The following is a 20,324-nucleotide window of genomic DNA, read 5'->3' on the forward strand; positions in this document are numbered from 1 at the left end:
TAGGGTATCAGAATGAACTTTGAAGGATGATAGTGCATAACTGACTGGATTTGACAGCTCATTCACCTGATGTATGTTCCTACAGGGTAGATCAACCCAGTCAAGAGACAGGGTCAGCTGAAATGGGCAAAAGAAAAGTCAGCGACAATCTTCACTATCTTCGTGATTCCTGCAGAACTGTAAAGGCTCAACTATAGCTATAGATTCATCAAATCCAATCTTTATCATCACTGGCAGTGTGAGGACCTAATAGTTCTTGGAGATGCTGGGGAACAATTGGAGCTTTTAAGACTGAGATTGATAGATTTTTATTGGGTAAGTGTATCAAGGGATATGGAGCAATGGTGGGAAAATGAAGCTGAGGTGCAGATTCGTCATGAGCTGATTGAATGTTGGAGGGGATGCATGGTCTAGTCCTGTTCCTAATGCTCTTTGATTGAAGGTTGGGGTGAGAAGCTGTATTATTAACACAGATCTATAGGCAGTGGTGTGACAGCTCTTACTGTGCGCTAGACTTTCCCTACAGGGATGGGTAACAGACATCGGGACTATCTCTAGTCCAGAACCTGCCCCGGGGGAATGTGGGAGAGGGGGGGGGGGGTGGTCATGGGGAACAGTCACTCATTGGGATTTTCAAGGAGACAGGTTCCCTGACCAATCAAGGGTGGTGGATGGGTTTTTGAAGCTGGAGAGACAATCAGAGACCTTCAGCTTGAGAGGAGCAGCAGGCTGTGATGGCAGGTAAGTAACAGAGAGGGCACTTCAACATGGAGCTGCCCTCTCACCAATTTTTTTAAAACTTGTATTAAAAAATGGTTCTTGCAGCCAGGCTACCAGTGTGGTGGAAAATCCCTTCTACAGGGTGGCCTGTAGCTGCTCTCACATCCAGGCAGGCAGGGAGGGCCTGTATACCTGCCTGGAGCAGTGGTATCCCAGGCCCGTTGTTGGGTGCCCACCTCCAGGTAGTTAAACTGCCCCCCACTGGTGCAGGAAATTGGAGGCCAACTGAAAAATTCTGCCACATGGGGACAGGTAGCCCTGCTGGTCCCAAGCACACATCCAGAAAAACGGCCAGCACTGGGAACGTCGTCGAGAAACCAACATGCTGGCCAGCGTCGGTATTTTTGGGCCACGTCCACCTCCGTTCCGATTCCTGGTGTGGTCTGAAAATTCAGCCTTGTATCTTTTCAGCAGCAGCCACCTCTAACCTCAGTTTGGTAACAGGAACAACCTCAGTGATCAAAACAGAAAGTGCTGGAAATACTCAGTAGGTCTGGCAGCATCTGTGAAGACGGAAGCAGAGTTAACATTTCAGGTCAGTGACATTTCATCAGAACTGGCAAAGGTTAGAAATGTAATGGGTTTTAAGCAAGTGAAGCGGGGTGGGGAAAGAGAACAAAAGGGAAGGTGTTGATAAGACGAAGGGTTACGGAGAGATTAACTGACAATACAAAGGCAAAGAGAGTTTGCTAATGGTGTGATGAAAGACAAAGCATTAGTCCAGAGAGAGTGTTAATGACAGAATAATGAGCAGCCCTAGCCAAAAGCACAAACATGAAAAAACCAGCAGGCAGGCACATGGTAAAAAAAAATGATGAAACAAAATAAAATAAAGTAAAAACAAAAAATAAAAAAGGGCCAGTCATGCTCTGAAACTATTGAACTTAATGTTCAGTCCGGCAGGCTGTAGTGTGCCTAATTGGTAAACGAGATGCTGTTCCTCGAACTTGCGTTGATGTTCACTGGAACACTGCAGCAAGCCCAGGACAGAGATGTGGGCATGAGAGCAGGGGGGTCGTTTTGAAATGACCAACAACCGAAAGCTCTGGGTCATGTTTTCGGACTGAGCAGAGGCGTCTGCAAAGTTGTCACCCAATCTGCGTTTGGTCTCCCCAATGTAGAGGAGACCACATTGTGAGCAGTGAATACAGTATACTACATTGAAAGAAGTACAAGTAAATCGCTGCTTCACCTGAAAGGAGTGTTTGGGGCCTTGGATAGTGAGGAGAGAGGAGGTAAATGGGTAGGTATTACACCTAGTGCGATTGTGTGGGACGGTGCCGTCAGAAGGGGACGAGGTGTCAGGAGTATTGGAGGAGTGGACCAGGGTGTCACGGAGGGAACGCTCCCTTTGGAATGCTGACAGGGGAGGGGAGGGGAAGATGCATTTTATGGTGGCATCGCGTTGGAGGTGGCAGAAATGGCGTGATCCTTTGGATGTGGAGGCTGGTGGGGTGGAAAGTGAGGACAAGGGGAACCCTGTCACAGTTCTGGGAGGGAAGGGAAGGGGTGATGGCAGAAGTGCGGGAAATGGGCCGGATACGGTTGAGAGGCCTGTCAACCACAGTGGGGGGATTCCTCGGTTGAGGAAAAATGAAGTCGTATCAGAAGTGCTGAAGTGGAAGGTTGCATCATCAGAGCAGATGCGCAGAGACGGAGAAATTGGGAGAATAGAATGGAATCCTTACAGGAGGCATGGCGTGAAGAAGTGTAGTCGAGGTAGCTGTGGGAGTCAGTGGGCTTATAATGAATATTAGTGGACAACCTATCCTCAGAGATGGAGACAGAGATGCTGAAGAAGGGAAGGGAAGTGTTGGGGGAGGGTCCTGAGTAGGACTAAAACAAGGACTGTTCAACATATCCCACAAAAAGACAGGCTTAACTGGGAACCATGCGGCCCTTTTGTGTCCTGCTGCAGTCCCCAGTGCCATAGGTGAGGTCTCCTAACTGGGGTTGTGAAGACCAACACAGGAGGTGAGAAAGTGCAGTGGTTAGTGTTTGGGTTGTGATGGGTAGGAGATTTCATTGGGAATCTTGTTGACCTATGCCTCCATAACAGAAGCAATTAGAAGAACTAGATTTCTGTTTTAAGCTGCAGGCTTTTGGTGTCTGGTTTATATTTTAGGAATTAGGAAGCAGAGAGTAGGAATAAACGGGTCATTCTCATGTTGGCAGGTTGTAACTAGTGGGGTACCGCAGGAATCAGTGCTTGGGCCCCAGCTATTATCAAAGATTTGGATATGGGGACCAAATGTAATATTTCCACATTCGCGGATGACACAAAACTAGGTGGGATTGTGTGTTGTGAGGAAGATTCAAAGCCGCTTCAAGGGGATTTAGACAGACCTAGTGAGTGGGCAAGAACATGGCAGATGGAATACAATGTGGAAAAATGCGAGGTTATCCACTTTGGTAAGAGGAACAGATGTGCAGAATATTTCTTAAATGGTAAGAGATTAGAAAGTGTAGATGTACAAAGGGACCTGGGTCTCCTTGTCAATAAATCACTGAAAGCTAACATGCAGATGCAGCAAGCAATTAAGAAAGCTAATGGTATGTTAGCCTTTATCGCAAGAGGATTTGAGTACAGGAGTAGTGAAGTCTTGCTTCAGTTGTATAGAATCTTGGTTAGACTGCACTTGGAGTACTGTGTGCAGTTTTAGTCCCCTTATCTTAGGAAGGACATTATTGCCATAGAGGGAGTGCAACGAATGTTCACCAGACTTGTTCCTGGGATGACGGGACTGTCCTATGAAAAGAGATTGGGGAAACTGGGCCTATATTCTCTAGAGTTTCGAAGAATGAGAGGTGATCTCATTGAAACCTACAAAATACTTAAAGGGATAGACAGGGTAGATGCAGGGAAGATGTTTCCCCTGGTTGGGGAGTCTAGAACCAGGGGACACTATTTCAAAATCAGGGGGATGCCATTTAGGACAGAGATGAGGAGAAATTTCTTTACTCAGAGGATTGTGAATCTTTGTAATTCTCTACACCAGAGGACTGTGGAAGCTCAGTGATTGAGTATGCTTAAAGCAGAGATCAACAGATTTCTAAATACCAAAAACATTAAAGGATATGGGGATAGTGTGGGGCAAAGGGCATTGACGTGGATGATCAGCCATGATTTTATTGAATGGCGGGGCAGGCTCGTTGGGCTGAATGGTTTTCTCCTACTCCTATGTTTCTAATTTCTGGACAGCACACTGGGCAATCAAACAATCAGGCAGCTGGTACCCCTCATCCAGGGATTTGCCCGACAGTGCGGTGTACTAATGCTCTTCTTTTGATTGTCCCCAGGTGGCCAACTTGCTCCGTTTGTTCCAGATTCCCCAGATCAGCTACGCCTCCACCAGTGCCAAGCTGAGTGACAAGTCACGCTACGATTATTTCGCGCGGACGGTACCTCCAGACTTCTACCAAGCGAAAGCCATGTCTGACATCCTGCGCTTCTTCAACTGGACATACGTCTCCACCGTGGCCTCTGAGGGTGACTATGGTGAGACGGGTATCGAGGCCTTCGAGCAGGAGGCTCGTTCCAGGAACATCTGCATCGCCACATCGGAGAAGGTTGGCCGCTCCATGAACCAGAAGACCTACGATGGGGTCATCAAAGCTCTGATGCAAAAGCCCAATGCCAAAGTGGTGGTCCTGTTCACGAAGAGCGAGGACGCTCGGGAGCTGTTGGCCGCAGCCCGCAGGCTTAATGTGTCCTTCATGTGGGTGGCCAGCGACGGCTGGGGTGCACAGGAGAATGTAGTCAAAGGCAATGAACAGGCCGCCAAAGGGGCCATAACTATTGAGCTGGCAGCCTACACCATCGAGGAGTTTACCACCTATTTTGTCAACCTCAACCCTTACAACAACACCAGGAATTCTTGGTTTAGGGAGTTCTGGGAACAGAAGTTCCATTGCAGCTTCAGGACACCTGACTGTGGGAGGAACTCCCTCAAAGAAGTGAATTTTGAACCGGAGTCAAAGATAATGTTTGTGTTGAATGCAGTGTACGCCATGGCCCATGCCCTCCACAACATGCAGCGGGCACTCTGTCCCAACACCACCAGAGTCTGTGACAACATGAGACCCATGAATGGGAAGAAGTTTTACAAAGATTACATCATAAAAGTTCACTTTGATGGTAAATGAGTTCTTCCTTGTTACTTCACTTCAGTAAGGAAAATGAAATTCGTGCATTTCTGTCGCACTTTTTATGCCCTCAGGACGTCCCAAAGCACTTTACTCCCAATTAAGGACTCTTGAAGTGTAGTCACTGCTGCAATGTAGGAAACATGGCAGCCAATTTGCACATAGCAAGGTCCCATGAACAGCAAAGAGATAAATAATTAGATCGGCTGTTTTACCAATGTTTTCAGGGTATATATTGGCTGGGACACAGGGATAACCCCCTTGCTCTTCTTTGAAATAGTGCCCTGGAATCTTTCTAATCTTAGTTTAACATCTTTTCCAAAAGACAGCACATCGGACAGTGCAGCAGTCTCTCAGTACTGCACCAGAGTGCTCTCGATGTTTCACTGAATGTGTTGAGGTTATGTCTTTCCTACTGGCTCTTTTTCTGTTCTTTCCTGTTAACATTAATGAGCCTCAGCAGTAGGAGTGACCACCGCACAGTCCCGCCGTCACATTGAGGATACCGTCTATCGTGTTGTGTGGCACTATCACTGTGCCAATTGGGATAGATTTCGAACTGATCTAGCAATGCAAAACTGGGCATCCATGAGGCGCTGTGGGCCATCAGCAGTAGCAGAATTGTACTCAACCACAATCTGTAACCTCATGGCCCGGCATATCCCCCACTCGATCATTACCATCAAGCCAGGAGACCAACCCTGGTTCAATGAAGAGTGCAGGAGGGCATGCCAGGAGCAGCATCGGGCATACCTCAAAATGAGGTGTCAACCTGGTGAAGCTACAACCCAGGACTACTTGCATGCCAAACTGCATAAGCAGCATGCAATAGACAGAGCTAGGCGATCCCATAACCAACGGATCAGATCTAAGCTCTGCAGTCCTGCCAAATCCAGTCGTGAATGGTTGTGGACAATTAAACAACTAACTGGAGGAGGTGGCTCCACAAATAGCCCCATCCTCAATGATGGGACAGCCCAGCACATCAGTGTGAAAGATAAGGCTGAAGCATTTGAACAATCTTCAGCCAGAAGTGCCGAGTTGATGATCCATCTCGGCCTCCTCCTGAAGTCCCCAGCATCACAGATGCCAGACTTCAGCCAATTCGATTCACTCCACGTGATATCAAGAAACGACTGAAGGCACTGGATACTGCAAAGGCTATGGGCCCTGACAATATTCCGGCAATAGTACTGAAGACCTGTGCTCCAGAACTTGCCGCACCCCCAGCCAAGCTGTTCCAGTACAGCTACAACACTGGCATCTACCCGGCAATGTGGAAAATTGCCCAGGCATGTTCTGTACACAAAACGCAGGACATGTCCAACCCGGCCAATTACCGCCCCATCAGCTTACTGTCAATCATCAGTAAAGTGATGGAAGGTGTCATTGACAGTGCTATCAAGCAGCACTTGCTTGACAATAACCTGCTTAGTGACGCTCAGTTTGGGTTCCGCCAGGGCCACTCAGCTCCTGACCTCATTAAAGCCTTGGTTTAAACATGGACAAAAGAGCTGAACTCGAGGTGAGGTGAGAGTGACAGCCCTTGACATCAAGGCAGCATTTAACCGAGTGTGGCATCAAGGAGCCCTAGCAAAACTGGAGTCAATGGGAATCAGGGGGAAAACACTCTGGTTGGAGTCATACTTAGCGCAAAGGAAGACAGCTGTGGTTGTTGGAGGTCAATCATCTCAGCTCCAGGACATCACTGCAGGAGTTCCTCAGGGTAGTGTCCTAGGCCCAATCATCTTCAGCTACTTCATCAATGACCTTCCTTCAATCATAAGGTCAGAAGTGGGGATGTTTGCTGATGATTGCACAATGTTCAGCACCATTAGCGATTCCTCAGATTCTGAAGCAGTCCGTGTAGAAATGCAGCAAGACCTGGACAATATCCAGGCTTGGGCTGATAAGTGGCAAGTAACATTTGCGCCACACAAGTGCCAGGCAATGACCATGTCCAACAAGAGAGAATCTAACCATCTCCCCTTGACATGCAATGGCATTACCATCGCTGAATCCCCCACTATCAACATCCTCGGGGCTACCATTGACCAGAAACTGAACTGGAGTAGCCATATGAATACCGTGGCTACAAGAGCAGGTCAGAGGCTAGGAATCCTGCGGCGAGTAACTCACCTCCTGACTCCCCAAAGCCTGTCCACCATCTATAAGGCTCAAGTCAGGAGTGTGATCGAATACTGTCCACTTGCCTGGATGGGTGCAGCTCCAACAGCATTCAAGAAGCTCGACACTATCCAGAACAGAGCAGCCCGCTTGATTGGCACCCCATCTACAAACATTCACTCCCTCCACCACCGATGCACAGTGGCAGCAGTATGTACCATCTACAAGATGCACTGCAGCAACGCACCAAGGCTCTTTAGACAGCACCTTCCAAACCCACGACCTTTACCACCTCGAAGGACAAGAGCAGCAAATACATGGGAACACCACCACCTGCAAGTTCCCGTCCAAGTCACACACCATCCTGACTTGGAACTATATCGCCGTTCCTTCACTGTCGCTGGGTCAAAATCCTGGAACTCCCTTCCTAACAGCACTATGGGTGTACCTACCCCACATGGACTGCAGCGGTTCAAGAAGGCAGCTCACCTTCTCAAGGGCAATTAGGGATGGGCAATAAATGCTGGCATAGCCAGTAATGCCCACATCCCATGAATGAAAAAAAAATAAGGCTAGATTTATTTGGGTGGCAGGATAGGCCTGGTTCACACTGGCATGAAAAGGCTGAGCAAGGGCTGGGAATGTGATAGAAAATCAATCAGGGGAAGGATGGACGTGATAACAGTGAATATGTGTTTAATTGAGGGTACAAGTGCCCCTCAGCAACTCACTTGGTAAGTTCAGTGCCCAGTGTGGAATTGAGCCATATAGGTCGCAAGGGAAGACCCAGATTCAATCTCAGATCTGTGTTGAGTAAGCTGATTTCAGCAGACACCTTTTTGAGGCATAGCAATTTGCCTCCGTACCCCAGGACTAGGGAGGAGACAAGTCAGGCAATGCTTGTCCTCCTGAATGTTAAAACTCAGATAGCCAGGTGGTGAAAGCTAGAATACTGGAGCCTAGCCTTTATTCACCTCAAAGTTTTTATTTACAGAGACACACAATGCAAACCAATCACCTCCAACAAAAAGCCCTCTTTCAGCCTGGTTCAATATATGTGTGAACACAGGTAAGTCCCCACAATTGATCTACAATTAACACTGATCACTATTCCTTAATGGCTGTTGGAAAGTGGGCTGCATTTATAGTCGAATAATTAACCACAGTCTCCATCTAGACTTGCTCATGAAGAATGACCATTTGGGTGTGGTTTTGCTGGCTGGAAACTAACACATAGTCACGTTTGGAATGATTAGGATTGTTGTCACTCAAGTAGTGCTCAATTGATGCCAACTTTGGGTTTTAAAAGTCTGTGTGTTGTAGAGGTGACGAAGGAAATTAATTCTGGGAAACATTTCTTTACAGATTAGATGTTGTGATGAACTTTGATTTTACCATATCAAGGATCCCATCACCTACAGTCTGATTCCATTGCTTGTCCTGGTCTGATCCTATTATTTTACTGAATTAGTTTATTTGAGAGACCCTGCCATTCCTGTTCTCTTTTTTCTCCCCAGCTCCATTTCGACCCCACGATACATACAGTGAAATCCGATTTGATACATATGGAGATGGAATTGGCCGGTACAATATCTTCAACTTCCAGTCTAAAGGTGGGAGATATGCCTATCAGAAGGTTGGGTACTGGGGAGAAGATCTCACATTGAACACCAGCTTAATTCCCTGGGCCAAGTCATCCATCCCAACATCTCAGTGCAGTGACCCCTGTGCCAAGAATGAAGCTAAGAGTATGCAGCCTGGAGATGTCTGCTGCTGGCTCTGCATTGCCTGCCATCCTTATGAGTTTCTCTACGATGAGTTCACTTGTGTGGATTGCGGGCCTGGAAGGTGGCCCACCGAGGATCTCAGCACCTGCTACGACCTTCCAGAAGAGTATATCAAATGGGAAGATGCTTGGGCCATTGGGCCTATCACCATTTCCTGCTTGGGCTTCATTTGTACCCTCTGCGTGTTTGGGATCTTTGTTAAAAACAATAACACACCGGTGGTGAAGGCTTCAGGACGAGAGCTCTGTTATATCCTTCTCATTGGGGTCCTGATGTGCTACAGCATGACCTTAATCTTTATCGCAAAACCCTCGACTACAGTGTGCACCTTACGCCGTTTGGGATTGGGATCCTCCTTCGCGGTTTGCTACTCGGCCCTCCTCACCAAGACGAACCGCATCGCCAGAATCTTCAATGGTGTAAAAAGTGGGGCGCAGAGACCCCGATGCATCAGCCCAACTTCCCAGGTGGTGATCTGCTTGGCACTGATCTCTTGCCAATTGATTGTTGTCACTGTCTGGCTTGTGGTGGAAACGCCTGGCACCAGGAAGGAAACAACACCCGAGAAGCGGGACATTGTCACTCTCAAATGCAATACCAAGGAATCCAGCATGCTCACCTCATTGACGTACACCGTGGTTCTAATTGTGCTCTGCACTGTGTACGCCTTTAAAACCAGGAAGTGCCCTGAGAATTTCAACGAGGCCAAGTTTATTGGGTTCACCATGTACACCACATGTATCATCTGGCTGGCCTTCCTGCCAATCTTCTATGTCACCTCTAGTGACTACAGGGTAAGCAACGCACCCCATTCTACCAGTGAAGAACCAAACTTAAACCAACCCTCACCTCTGATTACCGAACGCTTGAATTACGAATCAGCTGCCTCAGATTTTGGAGACAGTTCTCATTTCTGCCCCATTGCCCTGAATCACAACCTCAGCCGACTTGTGCTCTGATTTTCCATGGAATAGTTCATCTTTTACAAATCCTCAAGGTCCCGAAGCTATGACTCTGTGGCTCACCTGCACTCCCACACTTTACTGCAGTGCCAAACACTTCCCCTGCCCGGGTTTTCTTTATCCTGTCCCCTCTATGTGATTCAACATCATCCCATCAACCCACTGATTTTTGCTTTTAATTTGTGTGCTTGTTGAGAGAGGCATGTTAGTGCTGGGGAATGGAACACCTCAGTGTTTAGTATGAACATCAAGCACTCTTATCACAGGCAGAACACAGCCAGCACTAGAGCAAAGCGCCCTCTATTCCACCCTCCAAAGCATCTCAGCCCTAACCTCAGAAGAATTAGATAGAATTTCTAACACAGAAACCTGCCACTCATCTCAATTGCTCTATACTGGAGTTCATGCTCCTCACGTACCTCCTCCCACTCTACTTCCTCTCATCCTATCAGCATATCCTTTCCCCCTTGTGAACTTATCTACCCTCCCGTTAAATGTATCTCTAAGTAACCATACTGCACTGGTGTGATATCTTCTCCATTTCCTACACCCCCATCCATCCTGTAGCCTCTCTGAGCAGAATTGCCAAGTAGCGCAAAGATGGTTTTGTGCTGTGGACCTGTGTCTACCAGGAACTGGATTAAAACTGCCCACAGTCATCTCCCATAAGACCTTTAGGTCAGCTGATAGAGGAGAATTTCATCCCATTAGTCTGAACCCAAAATCCCGTAGAGGAAAAGCTAATGTTTAACACACTGCTGTGTACAGGGACTCCAGCCACTGGTTTAATTCTGCTACAACTCACTGACACACCCTGGTAGTGATTCTGGTGATGCCCTACCCTCTCCTTGCTTGCTTGTGATTGTATTTCCATCGGCTCCTCCTCACATTCTGAATCTCCCTGGTTTCCCCTATGACTGGACCTAACTCTGCTTTGACTGCTTCTCTCCTCACACCTGCACCCCCTCCACCTCCAATTTTGACTTTTCATCACTCTCCCCCAATTATGACTCACCTAGTCCTGACTGCCTTCGACTCCAGTTATGCATCAGCCTGATCTCGACACTCTTCCAGTCATTTATGACCCTGCAATCTCTTCTATTCTCTCCCCTTGTATGACCCTGTGACCTCCACCTGTTCTCCATGTTTCACCCTGTGACCGCTACCCTCTCCACGTGTTTGACCCTGCAGGATCACTTTTTCCCTTCCTTTCCCATCTCCCCATCATGACTTTTTCTCTGCTCTTCCCCATTTGCTCACCATATCTCACACATATCCATGAGCTACAAGACATTGGCAAACTTTGAAAACCTTAAGCATTTTTAAGAGAGACATACAGGTAAGATGTGGAGCTAGTGTGTTTCTTTATGCTGAAACAGTAATCTTCACAGTGTTAATCATCAAACAACAATCTCCTTAGTGACTGATAATACTGTGGTCACAATGAGTCAGGCTCAATCCTGCAGAAAACACTGCCAATTGACATCCTGTTGGAATTTTATATCTATAAATAATTATTTTTCTTTCTCTTATTCATATATGACGATTTAATAATATATGCTAGCAGATTAACTATTCATTTGGATGTTATAGTTAAGTGAAGGCTGCAGTTGTCTTGCCTTACGTGTCCCTGAGTCACTCACTGGGACTGTGATTTCACCTCAAAAACGAAGCACTGGCATTTATCTATTTTTGTTCGTTTATTCTGAGGGTGAGGCGACGTTGGCAAGGTTGAAATTTATTGCCCATTGCTTGCTGCCCTGAGAAAGGAGGTGGTTTCTTTTGGGTTTGATACAACGTAGTGGTTTGCTAGGCTACTTTGGAGAGGCAATTAAGAATCAACCTTGTTGATGTGCTACTGGAGTCACATCTCAGTCACATACAGAAACTTTCACGTCCACAGGACATCCCAAAGTGCTCCGCAGCCAAAGAACTGCTTTAGAAGTGCAGTCACTATTGTTTTGCTGGTAAATACACTCGCCAGCAGGGTCCCATAAGCAACAAATGAAATAAATGACGGGCGAAGCCTGTTGTAATAGTGTTTGTGAACAGATAAATGCTGAGAACTCCCTGCTTTTCTTTGGGAAAGTGTCAGGGCATCTTTTCCATCTCCATGAACAGGCAGACTGATCTCAGTTGAGCATTTATTCTGACATGGGCAGAAATGCTGAAAAATGTTAATGCGTTTTAGCAAGCAGCAATGTCTGAAGGTGGTCCTTGTTTTGATCTGACACTCCCCCTCTCTCTTCTCGCAGGTCCAGACGACCACCATGTGTATCTCTGTTAGTCTGAGTGGCTCTGTCGTGTTGGGCTGTCTTTTCGCTCCTAAGATCCACATCATCCTCTTCCAGCCTCAGAAAAACGTGGTCACCCATCGGGTAGCGACCAGCCGTTTCAGCGTGACCGGGTCAGGGGCTGTCCACTCACAGGGTGAGTATCTCCCTCTGCCAGTGCTGAGTCTTCAGGATTGCTCCCTGTTGCGTGGAGGGTCAATGTGCCCACAGCTCCTCTGCAGGTCACTCCTTCTAAACTTGGCTAATGAATGTTTTACATTTTCATAGGTGACTTGAAGCACTCATATTGTGAGTTTTCGCTTTGCACCTGTAACTATCTTCCTTCCTCTCTCCATGCTACTGACTTATGTTGAGGTATGGTTCCTTGGGGTGTCAGTCTCAGCCCCTGCCCCCCTGAGCCCTGGTAACTCGCACCCTACTGACCAGGCTTCACACTTCAGTCCAAATCTTGGGCTATTTGACACAGGGTGGGAGGCATTGCAAAAAAGTCTGATCCCCTCTTCATGAGCCTGGGAACAGGACACTGAAGACCATTGTGGCTGTCCTATCATCCTTGCTCCAACATGTGCACAGGTACAGGTCCTGCTGTGACAGCTTGCGAATGCTAACAGTAGTGTCCCTGCAAATGCTGAAACAACAGCGCTCAGTTAAACTTGTAATTTCTCTTCACAGTTTCCTCTGCGCACTATGTGCCGACTGTATGTAATGGACGAGAGATAGTGGACTCCACAACATCGTCGCTATGAGGACTGGAAGTAGGCCTGTCTACCGACCACTAATTCTCTCTCCCTGCTCCCCCCCTTTCCCCCCCTCCCCCACCCCCTGAAAACTCCTCCAGAAAAGTGACAAAACTGGTTATTATGTTAAATGTATAAAAAGTTTTTAATAAGTAGACCACTTGTGAATTAGTATGTGCTGTTGTAATTAATGTAAATAAAGTGTTTTTTTTAATGAATATTGTAATCCAGTCATTGGTAACGGCTTCTAGATTAGTACAAGGTCAGTGGAGTCATTAGGCCAAACTATTATCAAGTAGATCCCAACAACGTATGAGATTCTGGCAGCTAAGAGGTTCCTAGTGACTCCCTGATGTCAAAATTTGCTGTCTGTATGTTACTTTATAATGAAATCTGTGACCATCTCCCTCCACCAACCCCCTCCCCCCCTCCTCCAATCACTCTCTTGATGATGCTGACCATGGCTGCTGGTTTATGGTGATGGAATTCTCCAGATCTTCCCACTCCTTTCCCACTGGCTTCCCAGTACATACTGGCAGCAGTAGGCAAGCATCGGAAAGTCTTCCCGTGATGAGTCCCTTTCCGTTTTTAATCACATGGGTTTGTACGATTTTTAGAGATGTTCAAAGTCATGAATGGTTTTGATGCAGTAACCAGAGGACACAGATTTAAGATAATTGGCAAAAAAAAGCCAGCGGGGAGATGAGGAGAAAATATTTTATGCAGCAAGTTGCTATGATTTGGAATGCACTGCCTGAGAGGGTGGTAGAAGTGGATTCAATAATAAGTTTCAAAAGGGAATTAGAAATGTACTTGCAAAAGGAAAAATGTGAATGTCTATGGGGAAAGGGTGCTTTACCAAAGGAGCCTTTCTCAATGAGTGGTGTTGGGGTATTCAAGTCAGGCAGGCATCACAGCTGAGCTCCATTCTGTCCTCATCTGAAGTAGATACGTTCACTTTGCAACAGGAGTAGTACAGGAGCTTTGGCTGCTATTTTCCTTCCCTAGCCTAGGCCAGTTATCGTATTCCTAACTGCTCCTCCTTCCCCAGCTGATATGAGCTGAATCAATGTACAATGGAGATCAAATCATAGAATAGAATCATAGCACATACAGCACAGAAAGAGGCCATTTGGCCCTTTGTGGCTGTGCCAGTTCATTCAAAGAGTTATCCAAATTGTGCCGTTTCCCTGCTTTTCTGCATGACCTACAAATCTTTCCTTTTCATGTATTTATCCAATTCCCTTTTGAAAGTTACTCTTGAATCTGCTTCTACCACCCTTCCAGGGAGTACATTCCATATTATAACACTCAATAAATTTTTTTTAAAATTCTCATTGGACTTAAGGAGAGCATTGCAGTGTTGGAGAAAAAGGATGTCCCAGAGGGGTTGAGGGCAGAATCTCTTTGGCTAGAGCTAAGGAACAAAAATGGTGCAGTTACATTGCTCAGTTTTGTCTATAGGCCACCAACTAGTTAGAAGGATGTAGAGGAACACATTTGCAAGGAAATTACAGAGAGGTACAAAAATCATAGGGTAGTTATAATGGGGGACTTTAATGATTCAAACATAGGCTGGGATAATAGTAGTGTAAAGGGCAGTGAGGGGCAAGAGTTCCTAGAGTGTGTTCAGGAAAACTTTCTACAGCAGTATGTTTCTAGTCCAACAAGAAAGGAGGCACTGCTGGAGCTGGTGTTTGGGAATGAGGTGGGCCAAGTGGATCAAGTGTCAGTAGGAGAACATTTAGGATACAGTGATCATTGTATCGTAAGGTTTAGGCTGACTATGGAAAAGGACAAAGAGCAATCCAGGGTAAGAATAATTAACTGGGGGGAAAGCCAACTTCAATGGGCTAAGAACGGATCTGGGACAAATAAATTAGAGTCAAAGGTTGGCAGGAAAAACAGTAGCTGAACAATGGGCTACCTTCAAAGAAGAGATAGTTCAGGCACAGTCAAGCTATGTTCCCTCGAAGGGAAAGGTAGGATAAACAAATCCAAAGCTCCCTGGATGACAAAAGAGATAAAGGTTATGATAAAGAAGAAAAAGTGTGCTTATGATAGATGCCAGGTAGAGAATACTATTGAGAACCAGGCTGAATACAGAAGGTTTAGAGGGGAAGTGAAAAAGCAAATAAAAGAAGCAAAGAGAGAGTATGAACAGAGACTGGAAGCTAACATAAAAAGTAGACATATTAATAGTAAAAGGGTGGTAAAAGGAGGAGTGGGGCTGATTAGGGACCAGCAAGGGGATTTGTACATGGAGGCAGAGGGCATAGCTGAGGTATTAAATGAATACTTTGCATCGGTCTTTACCAAGGAAAAGGATGCAACCCAGGCAATGGTATAAGAGGAGGTAATTCAGACACTAGAAGGGTTTAAAATTGATAAGGAGGAGGTGTTGGATAGGCTGTCTGTAACTTAAAGTGGATGAGATGCATCCAAGGATACTGAGGGAAGTGAGAGTGGAAATTATGGAGGCACTGGCCATAATTTTTAAGTCTTCCTTAAGTGGTACCAGAGGACTGGAGAATTGCAAACATTACACCCTTGTTCAAAAAATTATGTAAAGATAAGCCCAGCAACTACAGGACAGTCAGTTTACCTTTGGTGGTGGGAAACTTCTAGAAAGATTAATTTGGGACAAAATGAATTGTCACATGGACGCATGGGGGTTAATTTAAAAAGAGCATGGATTTCTTAAGGGAAAATTATGTTTAACTAACTTGCTGGAGTTTTTTCAAGAGCTTACATTGATGAGGGGAATGCTGTTGATGTGGTGTACACAGACTTTCAAAAGGCGTTTGATACAGTGCCGCACAACAGACTTGTGAGCAAAGTTATATTTCATGGAATAAAAGGGACAGTAGCAATATGGATACGGAATTGGCTGAGTGGCAGGAAACAAAGGATCGTGGTTAATGGATGTTTTTTCGGACTGGTGGATGGTTTGTAGTAGAGTTCCCCAGGGGTCAGTGTTGGGACCCTTGCTTTTCCTGATATATATTAATGACCTAGATCTTAGTGTACAGGGCACAATTTCAAAGTTTGTGGATGATACAAAACATGGAAGCATTATGAACTGTGAGGAAGATGGTGTGGAACTTTAGAGGCACATAGACAAGGTGGTGGAATGGGCAGACAGGTGGCAGATGAAGTTCAATGCAGAGAAATGTGAAGTAATTCATTTTGGCAGGAAGAACATGGAGAGACAATATAGAATAAAGGGTACAATTCTAAAGGGGGTGCAGGAGCAGAGGGACCTGGGTGTATATGTGCATAAGTCATTGAAGGCGGCAGGGCAGGTTGAGAGAGCGGTTAATAAAGCATACAGTATCCTGGGCTTTATTTATAAGGGCATAGAGCACAAGAGCAAGGAAATTATGTTGAACTTATATAAGACACTAGTTCGGCCTCAGCTGCAGTATTACGTGCAGGTCTGGGCACCGCACTTTAGGAAAGATGTGAAGGCATTAGAGAGGGTGCAGAAAAGATTCATGAGAATGGTTCCAGGGATGAGGAATTTCACTTATGAAGATAGATTGGAGAAGTTAGGATTGTTTTCCTTGGAGAAGAGAAGGCTGAGAGGAGATTTGATGAGGTATTCAAAATCATGAGAGGTCTGGACAGAGTAGATAGAGAGAAACTGTTCCCACTCGTGAAAGGATCGAGAATGAGAGGGCACAGATTTAGAATGATTGGCAAAAGAAGCAAAAGTGACATGAGGAAAAACTTTTTCATGCAGAGAGTGGTTCAAGTCTGGAATGCACTGCCTGAGAGTATGGTGGAGGCAGCTTCAATTGAAGCATTCAAAAGGGAATTAGACAGTTATATGAAAAGGAAGAATGTGCAGGGTCATGGGGAGAAGGCAGGGGAGTGGCACTAGTTGAATTGCTCATTCGGAGAGCAGGTGCAGACACAATGGGCTGAATGGCCTCCTTCTGCACTGTAACAATTCTGTGATTCTGTGTCCTCTGATTCCCACCCCTCCTACCACTGGAAACTGTTTCTCCCTACATACTCTATCACAGCCCCTCAATGTTGAAGTCCTATATTAAATCTCCCCTTAACTTTCTCTGCTCTAAGGAGAACAATGCGGAAAATTCACAAATTGTCCTGTTGCATTCTCTGCCAGCCAATGATGAGATATTGGAGGCACTTACATTTTAAATCTTTTTGTCTCCTCTTCCTGGAGGCCAGAAGGGCCCTATGTTAAATTTGTCAGAGCAATTTTAGCCCAGTTTCCAGTGGGCGTAGCTCCTCAGCATAAAACTGCCCCTAAACCTTCACACAAACTGGCAAGCTTACTCAAGAGGGTGACCTGAAAGGGTCATGAAAGTGATGCAATAGTAGCTTTCAAAAAGCAATTCAGTATATACTTGAAAAGGAAAAATTAGCAGGGCTTTGGGGACTGAGCAGGGAAGTGGGAGTAATTGCATAGATCTTTCAAAGAGCCAGCACAGGCATGATGGGCTGTATGGCCTCCTTCTGTGCTGTGTGGTTCGATGATGCTATGCATTGAACAGGTACTAGTAGGAAAGAAAATGATCAATCCATGATATCATCAGAATGTTCTAAGTCCAGCAAGACAGTTTGACAATAAGACTGAGATAGAGATGCTGCTGCCATATCTTTTCAGTTTCTTCCGTTCGGGGTAGTTGGCACAGAATTTGTGTTTATATCTTGTACCATTGGTCTTAATAGAAGAACATGGGTCCAGAGAGATCTGAGCATTACTGGGATCATGCTGGCTGTTCAACTGTTCTGAGTTAATTCCTATTAACGCATAAGGGCATACCAGTTATTTAAAAACTAATAGTGTGATGTCAACATTATTTGTATATGTTAACACATCTTTTTTTGCATTAAACCAGTATTCTGGATGGTCCATTTGACAAGTAAACATTGTGAATCCAGTGTAAACAGTTTAATCCAAATCTGGGAGAAATTCTGAATGATTAAGAGTAGAAAAAGACAGCAAGGAGTGCAGGTAGAACAAGGAACCCCATTGGCTGTAGAAATCAGGGAGGTTAGGGACACCAGAGTGGTCAGGGAGATCTCGAGTGGTCAGGGACACAATGGACACAGAGTGGTCAGGGACACAATGGACACAGAGTGGTCAGGGAGATCACGAGTGGTCAGGGACACAATGAACACAGAGTGGTCAGGGAGATCGCGAGTGGTCAGGGACACAATGGACACAGAATGGTCAGGGAGATCCAGAGTGGTCAGGGACACAATGGATACCAGAGTGGTCAGGGAGATCTAGAGTGGTCAGGCACACAATGAACACAGAGTGGTCAGGGAGATCACGAGTGGTCAGGGACACAATGAACACAGAGTGGTCAGGGAGATCACGAGTGGTCAGGGACACAATGGACACCAGAGTGGTCAGGGAGATCTAGAGTGTTCAGGGACACAATGAACACAGAGTGGTCAGGGAGATCACGAGTGGTCAGGGACACAATGGACACAGAGTGGTCAGGGAGATCAAGAGTGGTCAGGGACACAATGGACACCAGAGTGGTCAGGGAGATCTAGAGTGGTCAGGGACACAATGGACACAGAGTGGTCAGGGAGATCACGAGTGGTCAGGGACACAATGGACACAGAGTGGTCAGGGAGATCCAGAGTGGTCAGGGACACAATGGACACCAGAGTGGTCAGGGAGATCTAGAGTGGTCAGGGACACAATGAACACAGAGTGGTCAGGGAGATCTAGAGTGGTCAGGGACAGAATGAACACAGAGTGGTCAGGGAGATCTACAATGGTCAAGGACACAATGAACACAGAGTGGTCAGGGAGATCACGAGTGATCAGGGACACAATGAACACAGAGTGGTCAGGGTAATCACGAGTGATCAGGGACACAATGAACACAGAGTGGTCGGGGAGATCTAGAATGGTCAGAGACACAATGAACACAGAGTGGTCAGGGAGATCTACAATGGTCAAGGACACAATGAACACAGAGTGGTCAGGGAGATCACGAGTGATCAGGGACACAATGGACACAGAGTGGTCAGGGAGATCTAGAGTGGTCAGGGACACAATGAACACAGAGTGGTCATAGAGATCTAGAGTGGTCAGGGACACAATGGACACAGAGTGGTCAGGGAGATCCAGAGTGGTCAGGGACACAATGGACACCAGAGTGGTCAGGGAGATCTAGAGTGGTCAGGGACACAATGGACACAGAGTGGTCAGGGAGATCTAGAGTGGTCAGGGACACAATGAACACTGAGTGGTCAGGGAGATCTAGAATGGTCAGGGACACAATGGACACAGAGTGGTCAGGGAGATCCAGAGTGGTCAGGGACACAATGAACACAGAGTGGTCAGGGAGATCACGAGTGGTCAGGGACACAATGGACAAAGAGTGGTCAGGGAGATCACGAGTGGTCAGGGACACAATGAACACAGAGTGGTCAGGGAGATCACGAGTGGTCAGGGACACAATGGACAAAGAGTGGTCAGGGAGATCACGAGTGGTCAGGGACACAATGAACACAGAGTGGTCAGGGAGATCTAGAGTGGTCAGGGACACAATGGACAAAGAGTGGTCAGGGAGATCAAGAGTGGTCAGGGACACAATGAACACAGAGTGGTCAGGGAGATCCAGAGTGGTCAGGGACACAATGAACACAGAGTGGTCAGGGAGATCTAGAGTGGTCAGGGACACAATGGACAAAGAGTGGTCAGGGAGATCACGAGTGGTCAGGGACACAATGAACACAGAGTGGTCAGGGAGATCCAGAGTGGTCAGGGACACAATGGACACAGAGTGGTCAGGGAGATCCAGAGTGGTCAGGGACACAATGAACACAGAGTAGTCAGGGAGATCTAGAGTGGTCAGGGACACAATGGACACAGAGTGGTCAGGGAGATCTAGAGTGGTCAGGGACACAATGAACACAGAGTGGTCAGGGAGATCTAGAGTGGTCAGGGACACAATGAACACAGAGTGGTCAGGGAGATCGAGAGTGGTCAGGGACACAATGAACACAGAGTGGTCAGGGAGATCCAGAGTGGTCAGGGACACAATGAACACAGAGTAGTCAGGGAGATCCAGAGTGGTCAGGGACACAATGAACACAGAGTGGTCAGGGAGATCTAGAGTGGTCAGGGAGATCTAGAGTGGTCAGGGACACAATGAACACAGAGTGGTCAGGGAGATCTAGGGTATCTGCAAACTTTTATTCAATATACAACATTCCAAATAGGTTTTAACAAACAGCTTCAGAGAAAACACAATTAGCTCATCCAATGACAATAAATAATGCCTCCTTTACCTAAGTGGTCAGTAACACCGAATGTCAATGATCCTCTCCACTCTGTCTGTCTGTGAGAACAAAGGAAGCAATTCAGGAAGCTTTAGTTTCAAAGAAATCATGAAAATCCATTTTTTCCTATTTGTTGCATCAACTGTAGAGAGGCCAGAGACACCAAGTCATTCAGAGACATCAAGAAGATAAAGGGCATCAGAGGGG

The 20,324-nt window shown here is 46.4% G+C and overlaps 1 protein-coding gene across 1 annotated transcript in view; it reads left to right on the top strand.

The window, feature by feature from the left end:
• Positions 1-18,138, top strand: part of grm2a (glutamate receptor, metabotropic 2a) — a 360,044-nt gene extending 341,906 nt beyond the window's left edge. The window contains exons 4-7 of the mRNA XM_068051381.1: positions 4,081-4,918; positions 8,571-9,634; positions 12,058-12,232; positions 12,769-18,138. Of these exons, the coding sequence (XP_067907482.1) occupies positions 4,081-4,918; positions 8,571-9,634; positions 12,058-12,232; positions 12,769-12,842 (2,151 nt within the window). The 3' untranslated portion in view covers positions 12,843-18,138. The remainder of the gene's footprint in view (positions 1-4,080; positions 4,919-8,570; positions 9,635-12,057; positions 12,233-12,768) is intronic.
• Positions 18,139-20,324: the final 2,186 nt, after the last annotated feature.

The sequence above is a fragment of the Heterodontus francisci genome, chromosome 19 (assembly GCF_036365525.1).
Source record: "Heterodontus francisci isolate sHetFra1 chromosome 19, sHetFra1.hap1, whole genome shotgun sequence".
NCBI classification, from domain to species: Eukaryota; Metazoa; Chordata; class Chondrichthyes; order Heterodontiformes; family Heterodontidae; genus Heterodontus; species Heterodontus francisci.